Source organism: Typopeltis vanoorti, chromosome 16 (assembly GCF_054136105.1).
Source record: "Typopeltis vanoorti isolate ZY-2024b chromosome 16, IOZ_Tvanoo_1.0, whole genome shotgun sequence".
Classification (NCBI taxonomy): domain Eukaryota; kingdom Metazoa; phylum Arthropoda; class Arachnida; order Uropygi; family Thelyphonidae; genus Typopeltis; species Typopeltis vanoorti.
The window spans coordinates 70,951,252-70,973,652 of record NC_143564.1 but is presented as its reverse complement, the minus strand read 5'-3'; the positions used below and the strand labels follow the sequence as shown (position 1 = coordinate 70,973,652).

At 35.4% G+C, this 22,401-nt stretch overlaps 1 protein-coding gene across 3 annotated transcripts in view; it reads right to left on the bottom strand.

The window, feature by feature from the left end:
• The window catches only part of LOC150098116 (polyamine deacetylase HDAC10-like), a 420,755-nt gene that overhangs the window by 244,578 nt on the left and 153,776 nt on the right, over positions 1-22,401 (bottom strand). For all 3 annotated transcript variants that reach the window (XM_090406206.1, XM_090406205.1, XM_090406204.1), the window contains 2 exons: positions 11,195-11,260; positions 1,345-1,404 (listed from right to left, as the gene is read on the bottom strand). In XM_090406206.1, coding sequence (XP_090262332.1) covers positions 1,345-1,404; positions 11,195-11,260 — 126 coding nt within the window. The remainder of the gene's footprint in view (positions 1-1,344; positions 1,405-11,194; positions 11,261-22,401) is intronic.

Sequence of the window (22,401 nt, the reverse complement as noted above, 5' to 3'; positions counted from 1 at the left end):
CTTCAGAATATGTGGGGATATATTATCAAGTCCCACAGCCTTATTAACATCAAGTTTGCTCAATTCCCCAAACACCTCTTGCTCACTTACAGTCAGTCTCTCCTCCCCATCATAAACTGCTCTCAATCTCTCCATGATGTCACATTCACAAGAATGAAAGACCTTTATGAACTGCTCATTAAGTATCTCTCCTATATCTTCCACAGTAGTTGTCTTTATACCATTTTCTCCAATCAATCCATAGTCATTCTTTTTTTTTTTTTTTTTTTTTTTTGCTGGCTACATATAGAAAGAACTCCCTTGGATTCTTTTTGGCTTCATTAGCTAACTGCTGCTCATACTTTACTTTTGTTATCTTTACCAACGAAGTGACCCTCCTCGCCTGGTCTTTGTAATCCTCATGGAATTGGTTATTACCACTTCTCTTATGCTACCTCCATAATGCCTTTTTTCTCTGTATCACATGCTTAATCTCTTCAATCATCCATTCCACACCTACTTTATTTAGCCTTCTGACCCTTGGAATACATTTAGACATTTGCTTCTACTAGATACTCGTAGTTCTTGAATATCCTCCAAGCTGCATTTATCTCTTTTCCAGCTAACTCCTCATCCATGCTACACCTGCAAGCTGTCTCCTGAGCTCTTAATAACCACCAGCCTTGTAGTTCCACACATATATCCTTTTCTCATAGAGGTCCTCTCACTGGCAACCATCCAGGTAATCATTTCATGATCACTCTCACAACTGGTGGGTGATTTGACACCTCATTTATAATTACATCCTCTGATTAGATGATCAAATCCAAAACCCTCAGACCTCATGCGCCCTCTGTTACATACTGTCTGAGGTAGTTGTCCCTCAAAAACTCAAGAAACTCATTTTCTTCAGTTCCAGTTGCGATCTCATCATTCCAGTCTATATTGCCATAGTTAAAATTGCCCATAATAATCACTCTTTTCTTATTTGCTTGGCTAATTTGATTATACATTTCCTAGTCACTACAATTCACATTACCAGGTCTATAACAACATCCAACTAAGTATTTCATTCTATTCACCTCTATCCCACACCATATCTACCTGGCACTATTTCTCTCTTGAAAACCACTGGCACTATTTCTCTCTTGCATCTCTACTTTCTATGGACTTAATTCTTTCTCTGTCATCAATAATTCTTTAAATAATAATTCTTTAAGTCCTCCATTGAACCCGTGTTCAATGGAAGACTTAGCTACATGTGCTGAGGGAAAAAAAGTTAAAATCACTGGTTCTCTTTTGTTCAATATGAACTATATTATTTGTTCATTTTAATTACTCAGTATACAAATAACTAACACTTACTTTTGGATCGCCTAGAGCAGAATCAAAACCAGCAGACACTAGGACAAGTTCTGGTGAAAACTATATAAAAACAATAATTATATAATCTTATATTAATATAATATAATATAATATATATATATATATATATATATATATATATATATATATATATATATATATTATAATATATATTATCTTATATTATATATCTTAATATATAATCTTATTATCTTAATATATATTAAGATAATATATAATTTTATATATTCTTAAGAATATATAAGATTATATATTAGAAATAATTATATACAAAATATTGAATCAGTCTTTCAATAAATATTGCAACTGTCTGCATTATTTGCATGAAATAATTATAGATAGACATATCAAGTCACATTTCTGAAAGAAATCTTATGATGTTTAAAGAATTATTATTATTATTATTATTATTTGGTAACCTCCATGGAGTCAACAGACTCAGTGTGGGAGGCCCACTCAACAAGCAACAAGTCTATCATAATGAGGTAACAATAAGTCTATCATAATAATGAATTATTATTATCATTATTAACACCAGACTGCTAGTGAGTCAAAAGCTCATTAAGGGGAGGTCCAGACCATTACATACAAAGCCCACTAAACCGGGCTGTAAACTCATTCAATGTATGTGCATTCACCACAATGTTAGGCAATGCATTCCAGTCCCATCAACTCTTCATGCAAAACATCGCTCACTCTCCTTATATAGCTTCTAGGAATGTCGAATTTGTTTCACCTCAATCTCCAATTCTAAGAAAAATTTCTTCCACATTAACACGGTAACAACCCATTATTAAACGTTTCAATCATATCCCCTCTCTTCCTCATATTCACAAGACTGCAAATTGCATTCCCTCAATCTACCTTCAAAGACTAGTTATCACTTTAGTCAGTTTCTCTGGATCCTTTTCAATATATTCTATCATGAAGAAAACCAGGTGACAAAATAAGTGAACAATAATCCATACAAGGCTTTAATACAATGGAACCAGAACCTCCACATCATTGCCATAATCTGATATTATAACATCACAACTTGGGCTATGTAACCTCTGAACTTTATATTCTTCTCCACCATCAGTGTACAATCTCTTATCTCCTCAATTGCCTCCAAAATTTCCCATCAAGTGTATGATTTACATCTCATTGTTGCCTACCAAATTTCAGAACCTTGCACTTTGCAACACTGAACTGACCATTCCATACTGTAGAGCATATATACAACTATTCAAATTCTCCTATAAGGTCACAATGGCTGTTTGATTCCTGATCACTCTCTCAAGTTTTGCATCATCTTTGGACAGACATATATCAAAAGTTAAACTCAACCCAATATCATTAATATATAAGTATTTGCTGTTTCAAGGATACTTGTGACATAAGACTGAATGATATAATCACGTAACCACAAGAAAGATATTGATTTAACCAAATATTTCGGTCTGGAAATAGCAGACCATCTTCAGTGGTATTACAAGAACAGTTTAAAAAATACAAGCTAGAAAACTAACAATAGATCATTAAAATTAGAACACGCCGCGTGATGTTATATCACTAAGTATGAAACGGAATATTTTGAAGTAGAAACATGATTGAATTTGCTATTTAAAAAAAAAAAATTAATTAATTAATTGAGTAATCTTGATTAGACTTTCCCAGATTTTTGATATCGATATACAGTCATTACGATTCAGGTTGGGGCGATGGAGAAAGGCCTCCACGCTTTCCTTGAACAAACGTTCGAACCTATAATGGGATCTATGTAAGAGGCGAGTCCTGGACCAAAAGATGCTGTGGTCAGTTTCAATCCCGTGTTGAGCCAATCCAGACTTTTCAGGTTTGTTGTGAAAAACGGATGATTGATGTTCTTGGATTCTTTTTTCAAGAGAACGTCCAGTCTGCCCAAAATAAGAGAGATCACAGTTGCACGGAATTTGATAAACTCCAGGAAGAGATAAAGTTGAGCATTTGTCTTTAGGAGAAGGAAAATGAGAAGACAATTTGTTAATAGGTGAATACGTAGTTGTTAAATCATATTTCTTTAAAATTCTTGCGATAGGTTCTGAAATACCGGAGATATAAGGAATAGGCACTCGACGTATTGAAACTTTGTTGTTTTGTGGAGGATTATAAGAATTGAGAAGATGTTGAGTACTTTTTTCAGAAAACCCATCGAGTTTCATGTGTTGTTGGATAGTAGAAAGTTCTTTTTGTAGATAATCAAAAGTAGAACAATTAGTTTTGGCTCTTCTGATGAAGCATTTTATAATTCCTGTTTTTATAATTTTTCTATTGTTCCAAATAAGATACCATATCTAGATTTCCTAGTTAACATTGAAAGGAATCTTAATCATCTAACCAGTGATAAAGCTAATGCTCTTCACCTAGAAGTTGCTTCATCTCTATTTAAGGCCAAACTTCCTACTTCCAACATATCTCCTTCTGAAATGAAATCTTTACAGTCCTTGAGAAAAAATAATCATCTCATTATCACTAAAGCTGACAAGGGAAAAGCAACAGTAGTTATGGACTCAGCAAATTACAGAACAAAACTTTCTCTTTTACTTCGAGATCACTCCACATATCAAGAAATTCATTATAATCCAACCAACAGACAACTAAAGAAATTAAATTCTCTCTTAGATGAAGTCATCAGTTTGGACAAAGACATAGTCGAAAGACTTAAACTCATTTTGCAAGACTCCTAGATTTTATGGCCTTGCAAAAATCCATAAGATTGACTATCCTCTTCGTCCAATAGTAGATTGTATTGATTCTCCTACTTAACGTATAGCCAAATATCTAGCTAAATTATTGAAATCTTACATTGGCAACTCTAATTCTTTTTAAAAAAACTCCTCAGATTTCTTGGAAAAATTAAAAAATGTCTCATTACAACCTACAGATCTTATGGTTAGCTTTGATATAGATTCTTTATATACCAATGTACCTCTCAAGGAAACTTTAAAATTACTTGCTGACATCTTTCCTCAAGATATTATAAAACTATTTGATTTCGTAATACATTCTGGATATTTCGTATGTCAAAACAAATTTTATAGCCAAGTAGAAGGAACGGCCATGGGAAGTCCTCTTTCTCCGGCTTTAGCCAACTTTTATTTAGAACATTTAGAAAAAGTCCTCTTCGCATCTATTTTCCCTCAATCTTTTTGGGTAAGATATATAGATGACATCTTTACTATTTGGCCTCACAGCAAAAACGCTTTACCTTCTTTTTTAAACAGTATTAATTCCTTGCATCATCGCATTAAGTTTACTATGGAATTAGAAGAAAACAACCCGTTATCTTTTTTAGACGTTCTCCTCATCCAGTTACCTTCAAATATTCTTACAACTACAGTATACAGGAAACCAACATTCACAGGTCGTTATATTCTTAAAGAATCAGTCCATCATCCATGTCAAAAAACAGGAATTATAAAATGCCTCATCAGAAGAGCCAAAACTAATTGTTCTACTTTTGATTATCTACAGAAAGAACTTTCTACTATCCAACAACACATGAAACTCAATGGCTTTTCTGAAAAAAAAAAAGTACTCAACATGTTCTCAATTCTTATAATCCTCCACAAAACAACAAAGTTTCAATACATCGAGTGCCTATTCCTTATATATCCGGTATTTCAGAACCTATCGCAAGAATTTTAAAGAAATATGATTTAACAACTACGTATTCACCTATAAACAAATTGTCTTCTCATTTTCCTTCTCCTAAAGACAAACGCTCAACTTTATCTCTTCCTGGAGTTTATCAAATTCCATGCAACTGTGATCTCTCTTATTTTGGACAGACTGGACGTTCTCTTGAAAAAAGAATCCAAGAACATCAATCATCCATTCTTCACAACAAACCTGAAAAGTCTGGATTGACTCAACACGGGATTGAAACTGACCACAGCATCTTTTGGTCCAGGACTCGCCTCTCACATAGATCCCGTTATAGGTTTGAACATTTGTTCAAGGAAAGCGTGGAGGCCTTGCTCCATTGCCCCAACCTGAATCGTAATGACTGTATATCGATATCAAAATTCTGGGAAAGTCTAATCAAGATTACTCGTTAATTAATTAATTATTTTTTATTTATTTATTTTTTTAAATAGCAAATTCAATCATGTTTCTACTTCAAAATATTCCGTTTCATACTTAGTGATATAACATCACGCGGCGTGTTCTAATTTTAACGATCTATTGTTAGTATTCTAGTTTGTATTTTTTAAACTGTTCTTGTAATACCACTGAAGATAGTCTGCTATTTCCAGACCGAAATATTTGGTTAAATAAATATCTTTCTTGTAGTTACGTGATTATATCATTCATTAATATATAAATTAAATAACAATTGTCCCAAGACAGATCCCCTGTGGTACACCACTAGTGACATTCCTTTTCTGAAATGCCTGCATCCCCATACACAACTTGCTAATACCTATTGGAGAGCTAGTTGATCATCCAAATCACTATTCTATCATCCAAACTCATCTACATCAGTTTAATTACCAACTTGTCATCTGAAAATCTATCAAAAACCTTAGCAAAATCTATGTATACCACTCTATATGCATCTCCCTTGTAAAATACATTCATTACCTTGTTATAAATAGTACATAAGCAACTGGTAAAACAAGACCACCCTTTAACAAACCCATGTTGATAAGCATAAAGAACATTGTTGTTATCCATTTTTGTATCTTATATCTCACCAACCTCTCCAATACCTTAACTACAACTATAGATATATAGATGGACTTATAATTTGTTGCCTAGCCTCATCACTACTTTTGTGAAGTAGAACAATTTTGCTTTCGTTCCACTCCATTGGGACTTGCACTGTTGCAAGACACTTGCTAAATAGGTAGGCCAAGTCTAATGCCAAAACCATGGAACATCCCCTTAAGACACGTGGCGATGTCATCAAGTCTTATTGCCTTATTGACATCTAGCCTTATTTAATTCCTCATATACCCCTTGCTCGCTCACCATTAAGTCTTCTCTTATTTCATTCTCTGCACTTGAGCTTCTGATTTCACACAAAGGATGAAACACCTTAATGAAATGCTCACTGAATACCTTGACTATGTTCTCTACAGCAGTTACCAATTTCCTACTTTCATCCATTAAGAATATCTTATCACAATCATTCTTACTTCTACTTATCACATATCAAAAAAAAATAATAATAATAATAACCTCATGAGGATTTTTCTTGGCTTGATTTGCCAATTTCTGCTCATACTGCAATTTTAGTGTCCTTACTAACTGAGTCACTCTCCTGACCTGCTCTTTATAATCTTCGTGCGACTGATTAGTACCATTATTCATCTTGTACTACCTCCAAAGTGCCTTCTTCCAGATTTCATGCTTAAAACCTTCATTCATCCATTTGATGCCTACCTTATTAAGCCTTTTTAAACCTTTGGAACACTTTGCACACACATTGATGCTGTTAAATATTTCTTTGTCACTTCACACACAGCATTTATTTCCTTACTGCTCTCTCCTCATTCCATGCTATAGCTCCATGCTGTTCTACTAAGCCTATCAAAATTGTCAGCCTTCTAATTCCATATATATCCCCCACAGAAATTTTTATACGGCTGGCCACAACCTAGGTGGTCACTTCATGATCTCTCTTACCAACTGAAGGGAAGTGTGAAACTCCACTCACAATTACACTGCTGAAATGATCGGATCTAAAACTCTTGATCCTTATGTGCCCTCCTTTACATACTGCCTAAGAGAGTTGTCTCTCAAGAACTCCCTATTCTCAAATGCTATCTCTTCACTCCAATCTATATTGGCAAATTAAAATCACCCATTCCTTGTTCACTAACCCAAGTTGCTTATACATTTCTTCATCATCACCCTCCACATTTCCTAGCCTATAGCTATATCCAACTAAATATCTTTTCCTGCAACCTCTACCTCACACCACACTGCCCTCAAAACCACCTTCTATCATCATCAGCACTCCTTCACCCTTCTTGTCTTTTCCATCCTAAAGTGTACAGTGTTTTTTCATCATACAAAACACTGTAAATCTTCTTCATTTAATCATGTTTCACTTATTCCAACAATTTTTGGGTGAATAATCTCAATCAGTGAAACAATTTCATATCCCTTATTTCTGAAACTCCTGGCATTTGTAAATAAACATAGCTGTTCACATTTAGGTGTATTAACCAGTCATACCCAAGCCACTTGTTGGCTGTGATTTCTCCACTGCCCCTGCTCTTGCCATCACCTTTACCACCCTGAATCACATATAACCGCTCACTCTCAACTCCCCTACTCACATCCTGATCCATTCCATTTCTATGCTGATCATCTCCATATACACATCCACTACCTCCAACATTCACTCTCTCTATGCTGTATCTCTTCCTGTACACCTCCGAAGAATGGACAGGGAGACACTATTTCCTCTTATCTTTAATCTTTAAAATTAATCTTTAAAGGTACCTGTGGAATGACTATAAATAATAAATTACATGATAACCACAGTAATTAACTTTAATGAAATGAAAGTACAAATATTTCGTACTGAAAATAACAGTACATCATCGGTGTATAGAAACAAGCAAATCAAAGAAACGGGAATACAAAGTACATACAGCTGTCGGTGGTTTACCAATTAAAAACTGTTGCCACATGCTAGAAATTAATATTAATAAATAATATTATTAAAAATATTATTAAAAACTATTTTTGATGATGTACTATTTCCTCTTGCTTTCCCATTCTCTTTTTATCTCTCTTACACCCCTACTATTTCCATTGTTGAGCACTTCAGTCTCTTCCATTATACTCTCCTGATCTTTCACTTTGCCTCTTACTTCTGATCTCTTGCTTGCATCACACATTGCACTTTCATATAGCAACAGTTTCTTCAGTTTCACTCACTCCAAAGCCATTTAAACATAATCCATTACTTTTGTACAATTCATTCTTCCCTCAAATAAATGCCACAAATCTACAAACTATACTCCCTTCTCCTGACACAGCTCCCTGATTCTTGCTCTCTCTCTCTCTTAACTCATCACTGTCATTCCTCAGCAGCTCACTGACAATCTTTCCCACTATGATGTTATCTTTCACTCTCCTCAATAACTTCCCGATAGCCATCCTTACTTTCTCTTTCTGTTCAACTAAATCATTTGTTCCCACAATGATCACTAACTCTCTTACTCGGTTCCTCTTCATATCCAAAGCATGAATTATATTGCTCATTCTCCCTCCTGGACAGCAGACCTTATGGACTCCCTTATTAACAAACCCCTAACAATGCAATCTCCATACACCATTATTCTTGAATCATTCATCACCACTTTTTCTCTTTTTTTCTTTCATTCTATTCTATTGCACTATTTTATGTGTTTCCACTAGACGTGAAATGCAAAAAAACTACTGCTACTAAATGTAAAAAATAAACCAAACTTTCTACTAAACATAAAAAAATATTATTTATAATGCTTAAATTTACAAATCATAAAGTTTTTTAAATCAAAACAACAGTTCTTAAATATTCCTTGTTCATAAAGAAGGTTTCATACATTTTAAAATATTTTAATTTATAGTGAATTTTAAATAGTATGTGATATATTACCTTGATTACCTTGATGGGTTTCAGTCAGGATTTCTCCATGACTGCAGGTCATAAAGAGTCCAGCTATTCCTGTCTTGGGCTTTTCTTCTCCATCTTCTTCCAACTTTCTTAATCATTGGGTCTTCCCACCTTAAGGCTGGACTTCCAGGTTTCCTTTTGGTATCTCTCGGATACCAGTTTGTAACTCTGACTGTCCATCTGTTGTCTCTCATTCTGGCGAGATGTCCTGCCCATCTTCTTTTGCTGTTGTAGATTGTTTTTATTATATCTACGAGTCCAGACTTCTTCCTGATTACTGTGTGTCTTACGTGGTCTATTTTGTTTATATTGCATATTCTTCTTTCTATTGCACGTTGAGTTGTTATTAAGCTTTGTTCTTCTTTTAAAGTTGTGTTGCATGTTTCACTGCCATAAGTTAATGCTGGTAAGATGTGACTATTGAAAAGATGGGCTCTTATGTCTATATCTATGTTTTGGTTGGTAATTGTTGATTTTATTTTGTTGTTTCTTTCTATATATCATTATGTGATATATAGAAAGGATTTTAATATTAATATTTTATTGGAATGTTTTTTTTATGACTGAAATTTTAATCCTGAAATTACTCCAATTCTGTACAGTAAACTGAAAGGCAAGGTTAGCAACACAAAGGATGATGATGATGATGATGATATCAATCTAGTGCATTCCACTGCTTGACAAAGGCTTCTCTCAAATTTCTCCACTCCACTCTCTCTCTCTCTCTCTCACAGGTCATCATCATGCTGTGTTACACTAATCCTGTGATTAGCATGACACATAGAATCCTCTGTCTTCCTCTTGATCACTTGCTCTCTCTCTCTCTCTCTGGGAATTCAAACTGTATTCCAAATGACATAAAGGATATGAAACAATTTATTATTATTACTATTATTTATTATTAACATCTGACCTCCATGGAGTCAGAGACTCATCATGAGAGGTACATACTATTGCACACAATGCTCATCCAAATGTGTCTTAAAATGATTCAGATTCAGACATTCAGTTGTGAATGTCTGCATTCACAACACATTCGGGCAATGCATTACTCACTAACCACTCTCCATGCAAAGAATATACTCCTCTCTCCTCTGTTTACACCATCTTTATACAGTTTCCAGCGATAGCCTCTTGTTCAACCTCTCTCTCTCTCATCATATGAAAAATCTCTTCCATGTCAACCTGATAACAACCCCTGACTAACTGATATCTCAGTCATATAATCCCCTCCTCCTCTTATTCACAAAACTTTGCAATTTACATTCACTTTCTCTATCTCTCCTCATGCTTCATATTCCAAAGACTACTGACCATCTTTGTGAATCTTCTCTGGATCCTTTCTCACATATACTCATCACCATGAAAACCCGTTAACCAAATCTGTGCACAATAATCCATATAAGGCTTGATCAAGGCCTTATAAATTGACATCATAACCTCTTTATTTTTGCATGTCTGGGTCCTCTGCATCATTGCCATTATCCAATGTGACATCTTCACAACTAGTGCAAAGTGGGTTCCTGCTTTTTGGGTCCTTGTCCACCATCCCTCCCAGATCTCTCATCTCCTCCACTTCCTTTAAAGTTTCTCCACCAAGTGTATACTTTGCATCCCATCATTGGTTACCAAATTTCGAAACCTTACACTTTGCAACACTGAACTGACAGTTTAACCTACCTGTCCATTTATGCAATCTATTCAAATCCTCCTGCAAGGCCATAACATCTGCTTGACTCTGCATTGCTCTTCCCAATTTTGAATCATTTGCAAACAGCTGCATATCACTAGTTAAACCTATTACAACATATATATATATGTATTGGGATATATATTGGGTTATATATTTATATATTTCCCCCCTTTTTTTTCAATCAGTATTCTGAAAAAATACTTTTCATTTGTTTCAACTACAGAGACATGTGGTGAACTTGACTGCAAGTGTAGAAAAATCAGACCTCCATGTTGGACCCAGGAAACTATAAAAGAATGCATGGATAGAAAAAGCATACTGAAAATTCCTAGCAAGAAAGTAAACTTGTATTCTGAATGAATGCATAGAAAAATGTAAGGAAAGTAAAATAACATATCATTAATCTTATGATGATACCCTTTCATGACTGTATACAATCATTTCCTCATATATTTTATATTATGACCTTGTTAATTTAAAGTATAAACACTTACCTCATATGCCACGGGCATTAGAACATTGAAGAAGTATGCTAGATAATCACCATTTCCAAGTCCAATCTAGATAAGAAAGAAATTAATAAAAAATATATATAGATGTCTAAGGATAATAATTAATTAACTTTATTTAATTATTAAATTATTAGACAATAATTCAATAACTAAATTATTAATAAGAAAGAAGATACGTTATTTACTAAAGCAACTTCATGAGTTCAAAGATATGAATGCCCGCATGAAGCTGCAACAGCAGTAAGGCAAAACTGTGCCATCTGTAGGTGCATTTCTATTTGTTTAGATTCAGAAAATGTTGTAGAGTTCTGGTAGATTCCAAAAACAGTCTCTCAGATCTGTATCTACTGGTATATAACAGGGAGTTTTTCCCCACTGGATCTGGCGATATGTGTCAATAGTTCACATAATTTCTATGTCAGCCAATTGAATGCTAGCTGTTTTTCCAGTTTGACCAAATATTTGTTGTTCTTCCATTTTGGTCAAACTGGAAGATGAGTCAATATGACTAGATGAACATAGAAATCATGTACATCATCTGTACTGGTGATTCTAGGGATTGCAGACAGTTGGTGACACAGATCTCCAGATCCAATGAAAACACTATCCAATCTAAAGATCCAATGAAAATACCTATTGCCAAGAACAGAAACTTCTCTGAGAGTTTGTTTCTAGAATCTGCCACAGCTACACAACATGCTCTAAATCTAAATAAATATGGTAGTCTCACCTTACCAAAAATCTAAGGCTATCTTTATAAGACTGTTAGCTGAATATGCAAGATCACCTTACTCTAGCCATAGAGGGGGTGCCGATTAGAACTTCAAGATGCTGCTTTTTTGCACTCAGTCTATGTCTGTGTTCCTGCTGGCTCATCTGCATGCATATGCATTGTTCATATCTTTGTGCCCATGAAAATGTATTGTGACCACAGTGAAAGATTGGTCTAATAATTTAATAAATAGATAAAGTTAGTTAATTAATTATTATCTCTAGATGTCTGTTTCTTCCTATAAACAACAACATAAATGCTGAAATTGAATATGAGCTTAAAACTGCTTATCATCCACCAGTTTTTCAAGAATAAAAATTACTTTGCCATACTTACTGCATTTCATATAAACCCATGGTACGTGTGTATGCAAATTACTTGCAAGAAAATTCTTTGCTGAAGTCTGCTTATAGCAGCATCAGTATTTTCTTTGATCTAAACATAAAAATCAGTAAGAACATCCATAGAGCAGCTGGAATAACAGCATGTGGAAAATACCTATGTAGAGTGGTTGCCCACAATAAGTCCTGGAATTTGCAGTGGAAATGTTGTGTAATAATAATAATATTGGTGTTCTCTTGCCTGAATGCAAGAAGAATGCCACTCTTCTATACAAGATACGTCCTAATGGAATCTTTCACAACAGTTGTCATCGACAGCATGCAAGGTGGAATAAAAAAAAATCTAAATATCAATTGGACCTTCTTAATGATATGTGTCATTTATTCTTTCTATACTTGTAGCAATTCAGCTATATGATCTCAGTTATCACTTCTAACAGACTAAAAAATTGGCAAGAACAGCTTTTAAATCCTTAAATGCTGCTTTTTTTTTAATATATCATTTAGGTGTCATCAAAAGAACCTTCCTAAGTATATAAAGTTGTTTGTGGGCCAATAAAAAATGCCTTTAATTTTTACCTCACTTATTCTCAGAAACTGTATGGAGACTCATTAGTACAAGGTGTGTTAGTAGAGGATTTGACAAAATCGTACCAACCTGGTGCGACCATAAAGGACGTAACTGAGTCTATTAGAGAGCAAAAGGAAAGGGTGAAAGAAATGATTGTTGTGGCAGGTACGAATGATTTGAAAGGAGATAAAATGGAAATGATAGAAGACCTGAATGAATTGTTTGAGGTAGCAAAAGAAAAGAGTGAGAGAGTTAGAATGATTAGTCTTTTGCCACGGTATGACAGTGAAATGTTTAAAAGGAGGGCTATAATTGCGAATGACTTTATGCGTGGGTTATGTATGACGAGTGGTGTGGAATTTGTGGATGTGTGGAGTGAGTTTGATGGGCGAAAGGATCTATATAAGATGGATGGCTTGCATTTGAATGGTTACGGTGTAAGAAGACTTGAGAAAGTGTTGCTGAATTTAGTGGATGTGCAAATTCAGGGAAACTAGTTTTGTTAGGGGGGGGGAGTAGAGATACAGTCCTTATGGAGGCAGTTGAATGTAAGAATGAATATAATATGCCAAAGCAAATAAGGACAACAAATCTGAGTGGGATAGTTAATATAAGGCATCAAGGTAGGGTTGGGGCTAATGGGGGTCTTAAATTCATGTACACTAATACTAGGAGTATTAGGAACAAGAAGGAAGAGTTTTTGGCCATGGTTGGCACTTCCAGACCACAGATTATAGGTATTAGTGAAACATGGCTGACTGTAGATGATATGATTATGGGAGATTTCAACTATGGTCGCATTGATTGGAGTGAGGAGAGGACACACGGGAGGAAGGAACTGGATTTTATGCGGTTATTAAGGGATAACTATCTGCGACAGCATGTAATGGAAAATACTAGGGGTCAGAGAGTGCTTGACCTAGTAATTACATCTGAGGATTTGGCTGTAACAAATATGACCACATTGCCACCAATCGGTGAGAGTGATCATAGGGTCTTAACTTGGGAGGTGGCTAAAGGTGTAGAATTTTCAATTAAGACAGGGTACATGTGGAATTATCGGGCTGGAAAGTATGACAAGCTTAGGAGTTTGATTGGTTCAGTGCCATGGCATGTACAACTGCAAGGACTAGAAGTTGATAGTGCATGGGAGGTAGTTAAGAAGTGCTTGCATGAAGCAATGGCTGACTGTATACCTAGAGTCCGAATAATAAATCAAGTAGGGGTTAAATGGATGAATAACACCATTAAGCTTAAGTTGCAAAAAAAGAAACAACTATGGAGGGAATTTAAGGAGAAGGGTGACCGGCAGGCACATGAACGGTATAAAGCGCAGGCCAGAAGGGTGACGAGTGTGGTAAGAAAAGCAAAAAAGGATTACGAAAGAACATTGGCCATGCAGGCTAAAGAGAATCCTAAACAGTTTTTTAGATATATAGCAAGTAAAAGGAAAAATGTACATGGCAGATTGATTTTAAAGAATGCCGATGGTAGGGAGGTAACTGAATCAGTTGAGATAGTTGAGTTACTGAGTGAGCACTTTGCAAAAGTATATCATCCAGGTGGTGACATTGCAGAAACGAATAAACCAGTAGATTATACGGGAATTGTGGAACCTCAATGTCAATACATCTGTGGGATTGGATGGTATACCAGCTCATGTTGTACGAGAAGCAGCTAAAGAATTGTCAGTACCCTTGACCATTTTGTTTAATTTGAGTCTCGGGTCCGGGTTAGTCCCGAGCGGGTGGAAAGAGGGGAAAATAGTTCCACTGCATAAAGGTGGTTCCAAGACTGCTGTTGTAAATTACCGACCGATTAGCATATCAGGAATCATTGTCAAGTCTTAGAGAAATTAGTCAAGAAAAGAATACAGGATTGGATAGATGAAAATGGGATATTGTATGGGGGACAACATGGTTTTGTGAAGGGTAGATCATTCCTCAGTAACTTGCTCACGTTTTATAACACAGTGACGGCTGAACTGGATAGGGGTAATGGGTTTACAGTGATACTAATGGACCTTGCCAAGGCCTTTGATAGGATACCACATGGAACCCTAATCAGTAAACTGGAGCAGATGGGTACAGATATAGGGTTGGTAAGATGGATAAGAGGGTGGTTGAAGGAGAGATATCAAAGAGTGGTTTATTCAGGAGTGGAGTCTAAAAGACGTCTTGTGACTAGTGGAGTGCCACAGGGCTCTGTTCTTGGACCACTGCTTTGCAATTTGTTCATCAATGATATTGGAAAGGATCTGAGAGGAAGTGTTCACTTGTTTGCTGATGATGCAAAGTTGGGTAGAGCAATTGTGAGTGCACAGGATGTCAAAATTTTACAGGATGATTTGGATAGTTTGGAGGACTGGGCTAGAAAAAAATGGATGTCAATTTAATGTGGCAAAATGTAAGGTTATGCACTTTGGGGTGAAAAGAATAGCAGCAGTATATCGCATTGGTGGAACCATACTCCAGGAGATTGATAAGGCCAGGGATTTGGGAGTGTTGGTGGATAGGGAGTTGAAGTTTAGGGGGCACATTGCAAAAGTAACTAAAACAGCTCACCAAATCACTTGGCTTCTGAAAAATACTTTAACATGCAGAGACGAACAAGTTGTTGTTCCTCTGTATCGAGCCTTGATAAGACCCCACTGGACTTCTGTGCCCAGCTATGGGCACCAGGGTTTCTTCTTGATGGGGAGGAAGTGGAGAGGGTCCAGAGACGAGTGACCAAGATGATAGCAGGTCTGTGGAATGAACCTTATGAGAATAGGTTGAAGATTTGTGGGTTGCAGAAATTGGATGATAGGAGAAGGAGGGGTGATATGATTGAGACATTCAAATTACTGAAGGGTTTTTATAAGATTGATCCAGAAGATATTTTTGAAAATATGACTGGTGGTGGGAGGACTAGGGGCCGTGCATGGAAGCTTGGCAAGAGCGTGGTTGACAAGGGTGTTAGAGCTAGGTTCTTTACTTGGAGAGTGGTAAATGAGTGGAATAAGCTTCCAGAGTCTGTTGTGGGTGCTACGACTGTGAATGAGTTCAAGGCAAGGTATGATAGATACTGTGTGAATGTTGAATAGTTGTTCTTGACATGATGTTAGGGCCTCCCTCGATGAGTCTGTCGACTCCTTGGAGTTTCCCGGAACAATAATAATAATAATAACTTTTCAAATAACAGGAACCATTACCATTCTTATTAAATTTAAGTCAATGGAATTTTTCATTAAACTAGATTTCATGTAAAGTGGTGACAAGAAAACTTTTTTAGATTGAACAAGAGAGAGAACATGAAACACTTTTTCTCATGGCACTACTCTGTTGAACTAGCCCTTTTTAATTACATAATGGGAGTCTTTAGCTAAACATCTTGCCTACATAAAAAGCAACAATATTTAATGAAATCTAGCCACATGCCCATTAAAAGTCCTATCGCTTTGATGTCACCATTAATAGACTACCAGTATTCATTATAATTAATGTATTTAAAGAAGCAAAGCCCTCTGTTCTAGAAGCATATGCTCTCCATATGAAGAAATTCTACGGTAACACCTTTTTTTTCTCAAGTGTTTAATAATAGGAAGGTTGAAATTATACACCAAGAAATAAGTGAACAGGCACTACTTCTCCTCAAAGTTCTCCAAATTTATTGATGCACTTGTCTTAACAATAGAGCAGTTTATCAATACTGGTACTGAAGAAGTCTAAGGCCACACACAATAACCAACATTGCATTGCCTGATGAACTTCCTCATCCATAGTGAAATGCCTTCCAGAAAGGTGTTTCTTGAGGGTAATGAACAAATGGAAGTCTGAAGGCACTAAGTCTGAGCTGTAAGGAGGAAATGCAGCAGTTTCCCAATTATTACAACGCAACTTCTCATAAGTGATGTGTGCAGTGTGTTGAGGAGAGTTGTTGTTGTGCATCAGAATCACACTGCTTGTCAGGAGTCCTGGTCTTTTACATTGAATGTTGGCTTTCAGTTTATCCAACATTGCACAGTAAAGCTGTGCACTGAATGTTCCTCCCTTCAGCAAGAAGTCCACCAACAGAATGACTTGGTGATCCTGGAACACTGTGGCAATGACTTTTTCAGACAGTGGGAACAGTTTTGCATTTTTTGTGCACAGGAGTTTGTTGATGTTTCCAGGGCATGGAGTCATGTTTGCTCTCCAGAGTAAAGTGATGAACCCATGTTTCATCTTCTGTGATTAGATGAGTGAGAAAACTCTTGCCTTTGTTGCTGTATTGCAATAGATTCTCCAGACACATCCTCACGAGTGTTGCCTTGTGCTCCAACAACTGTTGGGGCACCCAGTGGGAGCACACCTTTTGAAAGCCAAGGACATCATCAACAATCATTTGTGCAATTTCATGTAGTTTCACTCATCAGTCTTCCAGAATGATGCCCTTAATACATGAAATGTTTTCTATCTTGTTTGATGAAAGCCTGCCCACACAATGTTGATCTTCAATGTTACCACAGCCCACTTTAAATTCATTGCACCAAAAACACAGCTATTTCTTTGACATCACCTTTTTGCCATACACAGCAACCAAGTTCATAATGAATGTTGCTTGATGAAGCCCCTTTTGCTTGTAACTTCACAGACACCTGTTTTGGATGATGCTTGCATGGTAACCATCATCTTGAAACTGGAATTAGCTATGAGGCGATAGTAGTGCCACACTGCACTACTATCACCTCATAGAATGGCTCTAGAACAGAACCCTGTAGGACTTCACTGGCTACTCTATACACAATCATTTGATATTTATTAGAAAGCCAGTTTCTTATCCAATCCCATTTGCCATAACTTATATACCAATTTATTGTGTTGTGGTCTGTCAAATGCCTTTGCAAAATTCAGAAATATCACAATATGAATCAACCTCATCCAGAAGTAGTCACCTTAAAACCTCCCTTTAACAAACTCATGTTGACCTCTATACAGAATCTTTATCTTATCTAGCCAATCTTGCATTCCATTCCTAACCAATATCTCCAAAACCTTAACAACCACTCCAAAAATGCAAACAGGTCTGTAATTCAAAACATCTGTTTTGCTTCCATCTTTATGCAATGGAACAATCTTGTCCTCTTTCCATTCGTTAGAGAAAGAGGACAAGGCATTCATTAAACAACCAAGTCAATGGAAATATCAATTCCTTAGTACATTTTTTCATAACATGTGATGAAATCCCATTGAGTCCAATAGCCTAATTTGCATAAAAAGGACTTAATTAATTACAGACTTCCACCTCATTCACCTTTGAGGAACTCACTTGAAGTATTCATTCCTCAACTTCACTTCCTGCTTCCTTAGAATAGTATCATTATCATCAGTATGAAAAACCTGAACAATATATGATCACTGAACAGTTCCACTATAACTTCTTCCTTGGTCCCTCTTCAACCATCTTGATTCAGCAGAGTTATCCTCCCATAATCATTTTTTCTCTTGCTAGGTGCATAATGGAAAAACCCTCTAGGATTTTTACCAGCCCATTTCGATAGTCTCCTCTCATAATCTAATTTCTCTCTTCTTGTTGTACTTGTCACTTTTCTGGTGCACTTTATAGATTTCATATAATTGTTTACTTCTTCCAAATTTATATTTTTCTATAATCTTCTCTTCTTCTGTAATTCCTGCTTAATTTGCTATTTATCTATTTAACACCTATTCTGTTAACCCTTTTTGATTTAGGCACATGCATGCACGCACGCACATACGCACGCACACACGCACGCGCACACACACAGTCTGTTATTACCATCATTAAATACTTAACTATTGCCCACACCATATTAATCTCTTTTCCTTCAAGTTCCTTTTCCCATGTAACTGTTTCAAGTTGTTTTCTGAACCTTCCATAATCTCTTGCCCTTTAGTTCCACATGTATCCTCTTATTCTGGATACCTATGCATGCCTTATGATCACTTTCAGTAACTGGTGATAATGTTGATATCTTGTCTACAATTACACTATCCAATGTTATTACTAAACCCAATATATTTTGCTCACAAGTTCCCTTCATCCCCAAAGGTATGATATAATGATCCCTTAAGAACTCAAGGAATTCTCTTTCCTTTCTCTCATATGCTACTTCTTTCCAGTTTATATTTCAAAAATTCAAGTTCCCCATTATTCACTAGCTAAACTAATTTGCCTGAACATTTCTTTCTCGTCTCATTCATTATATCCAAGTCTGCAACAGATCTAACCTAAATCTCTCTCTCGAGTTACATTTATTTCACACTAAACACTTTCAAAATCACTCTCTCACTATTACTTCTTAGTTCCTCAAACTCAAATGGACACAACTCATTTGCTATCTTCAGTAATACACCTCTCCTTTTTTTATTATTTCTATTTTCTCTGAAAACACTCTACCCATTAACTTCAATTTCCAATATATCAATATCAGTCAACCATATTCCCATTATACTTATTATTTGAGGTTGGACTGTAAGAAAACCAAGGCTATAAACTTTTCTCTTTTATTCTTTATACTTCTGACATTGGTGAAGCAGAAGGAGGAGAATATTTTTTTAGACTTTTCCCTTGATTTTTTATTATTTTCCCATCAATTTCTCCTCATCGCTGTTAATGTTATTTCTAATAGCCATCCTCATTTCCTTTCCTCTTAATAACTCCCGTTTTCCTGATTTGATAACTGCACATTAAAGGAATTTATTAATAAATTATATTATTATTATTTATATGGGTACTCCATGGAGTCAAAAGACTGACTACAGGACACCCACATTATCCATTAACACAATACCTATTATACAACACCTTAAACTTAATCACTGTTGGGTGTTCACCACTCTCCAAATAAAGAACCTAGTCTGCACACCCTTACTAACCTCACTATTAGAAAACTTTTAATGTGACCTCTACTCATTTCCTCCCCCCCACACACACACAGTCTGTTATTACCATCATTAAATACTTCTTAACTATTTCCCACACCATATTAATTTCCCCTACTTACCATGTATTGAAAAATTTCTTTTGTGTCAATTTTATAGAAGCCCTTTAGCAACATATAATATTAAATTAATATATTAAAGACAAATATCTCAATCTGAAACCTACAGATCATCTTCAGTAAACTGAAAATTAAAAAAAGATAGAATAACAAGAAGATATAAGGATGACATAAACTATGAAAAAATGTTTACCATTATTGTTTACCAATAATATGGATCAGACTTTCCTAAATTTTAGGTAAGGAAATAATGTCATTTTCAAGTTAGAGTGATGTAGTAGTGCTTTAGCACTCTCTTTAAATAAGTGCTCAAATTTAAAATGGCAATGATGTAAAAGATGGGTCTTAGACCAGAATATTTTGTGGTCTAGTTCTTTAAAGAGTATATATGATCGATGGTCTTGCATCATTCTCATTTCATCCTGTTTGTCCAAAGTATGAGAGAATACATTCACAAGGAATCTGGTAACATCTGACAACTGGAAAGAAAACAGGAGACTATCTTTGATGGAAAGTAACATGGTGGAGAGTTGACTGACAAGAAAGAAAGTAGCTACCAAATTATATATATATATATATATATATATATATATATATGGGTAGTGGCCCCTTGCCTTTAATACATAGCATCATGCATCTCCTCAAGGAGATGGGCTGTGCATTAAAGGTAAATATTAAGAATAGTGATCAGAGCTTATTCTACCTTTACCATGAGTTGCCTTGACTTGCACTACTTTGAGGGTCAGCTAGACTTGCAATACGTGCAGGCACAAACTTGACTTATTTGTCTGTTTGCTTACTTGGGAAATGGAGTAAAACCAAGTTTAAAATAGCTTGGCATCTTTAACATTTATTATACCCAAGGTAAAATATTTTCTACACACACACACACACACATATATATATATATATATATATATATATATACAGGTGGTCCCCAGTTAGGATCATCAGAGATCTGAGTTACATACAAATCCGACTTAAAGACAAACTCAGGAACGTATCTCGTTCGTAACCTGGGAACTGCCTGTATATAAATACACATCCGAATCAAAATTAGAATAATCAAAGAAAATGTAAATTAAAGATACCAAGAAATTATATACTTGGTTTAATCCTTTATCCAAGTGTAAGCAAACAAAATTTATGCCTCAAGTATTTTCAGGACTGGGGCAACTCGTATATAGAAGCTAATGACTTCACATCACTTGCCTTAGTATCTCATAATGCAAAGCCCATATCCTTGCTGACATGTATAATGTTATGCATTATGGAAAGGGTCACTACCCAGACCTGTTTCTACCTTTATTGAGGTCTCATCAGTGGGAGCAAGAGTTGATGCTAAGGTTGAAGTAATAGAGAAGTCATATTTTTATATACAAGTAGCCAAAAGGTGTCACACCTTATTATTAAACTACTCTGGACTAGAGATACATGTCTGCAAGGAGATGTGGTTTGCATTATGGGATACAAAGGCAAGTGATGTGAAGTCATTAGCTTCTTTATACGAGTTGCTCCCAGTCCTGAAAATAGTTCAGGCGCAAACGTTTTTTTTTTTTTTTTTTTTTAATGTATATGGACCACAAGCAATGAACAGAGAAGCAGCTGAACACTATTGCTCTGCTCGTTGCTTCTGGATTTATAGGCATTCCACAACCTCTTCGAATTTCTCTTGACCACGTTTTCTAGACTTCGCTCCCTTTCCCAGGTCACCACCAGTACTAAGGCAAGTGATGTAAAGTCATTAGCTTCTATGTATGAGTTGCCCCAGTCATGAAAATACTTCAAGCACAAACTTGTTTGCTTACACTTGGATAAAGAATTAAACCAAGTATATAATTTCTTGGTATCTTTAATTTACCATTACAAATTAGATTTTAGAAAATACCTAAACACACACACAATATATATATATAAGTAAGAGTTTATAAGGCAGAACAATGCAACAAGATGGTAACAATTATTTTAATTCACAACATGATGTTTAATTACAAAGGATTTTTTCAGGTGTAAACATACAAACTAGTAGACAAACATAAAGACTAACAAAGGTGACAACTGCTATATTGTTATAGAAGCAATTGATGTGTTTTAAAATATTGTCACATTTATTAGTCTTTGTGTCTACTAGTCTATATGTTTCTTCATATATAAACATACAGACTAGTAGACACAATATAATTATGTCTACTAGTCTGTATGTAATTAGAATGAAATATCATGTCGTGAATTAAAATAATTGTTACCATCTTATTCCGGAGTTCTGCCTTATAAACTCTTACTTATATAATCATGAATCAGCAAAATGTACACGCTGATATATATATATATATATATATATATATATATATATGAGGCGAGGGGGGGGGTCTGGAAAGTTCTGAATAAAGATTAATTATTACAAAAATTAATTAATTTTATGTCTTCTTGTATATATATATATATATATATATATATATAATTTTCCTAAAAGAAAAAGAACAAATTATTACAATTTGAAGA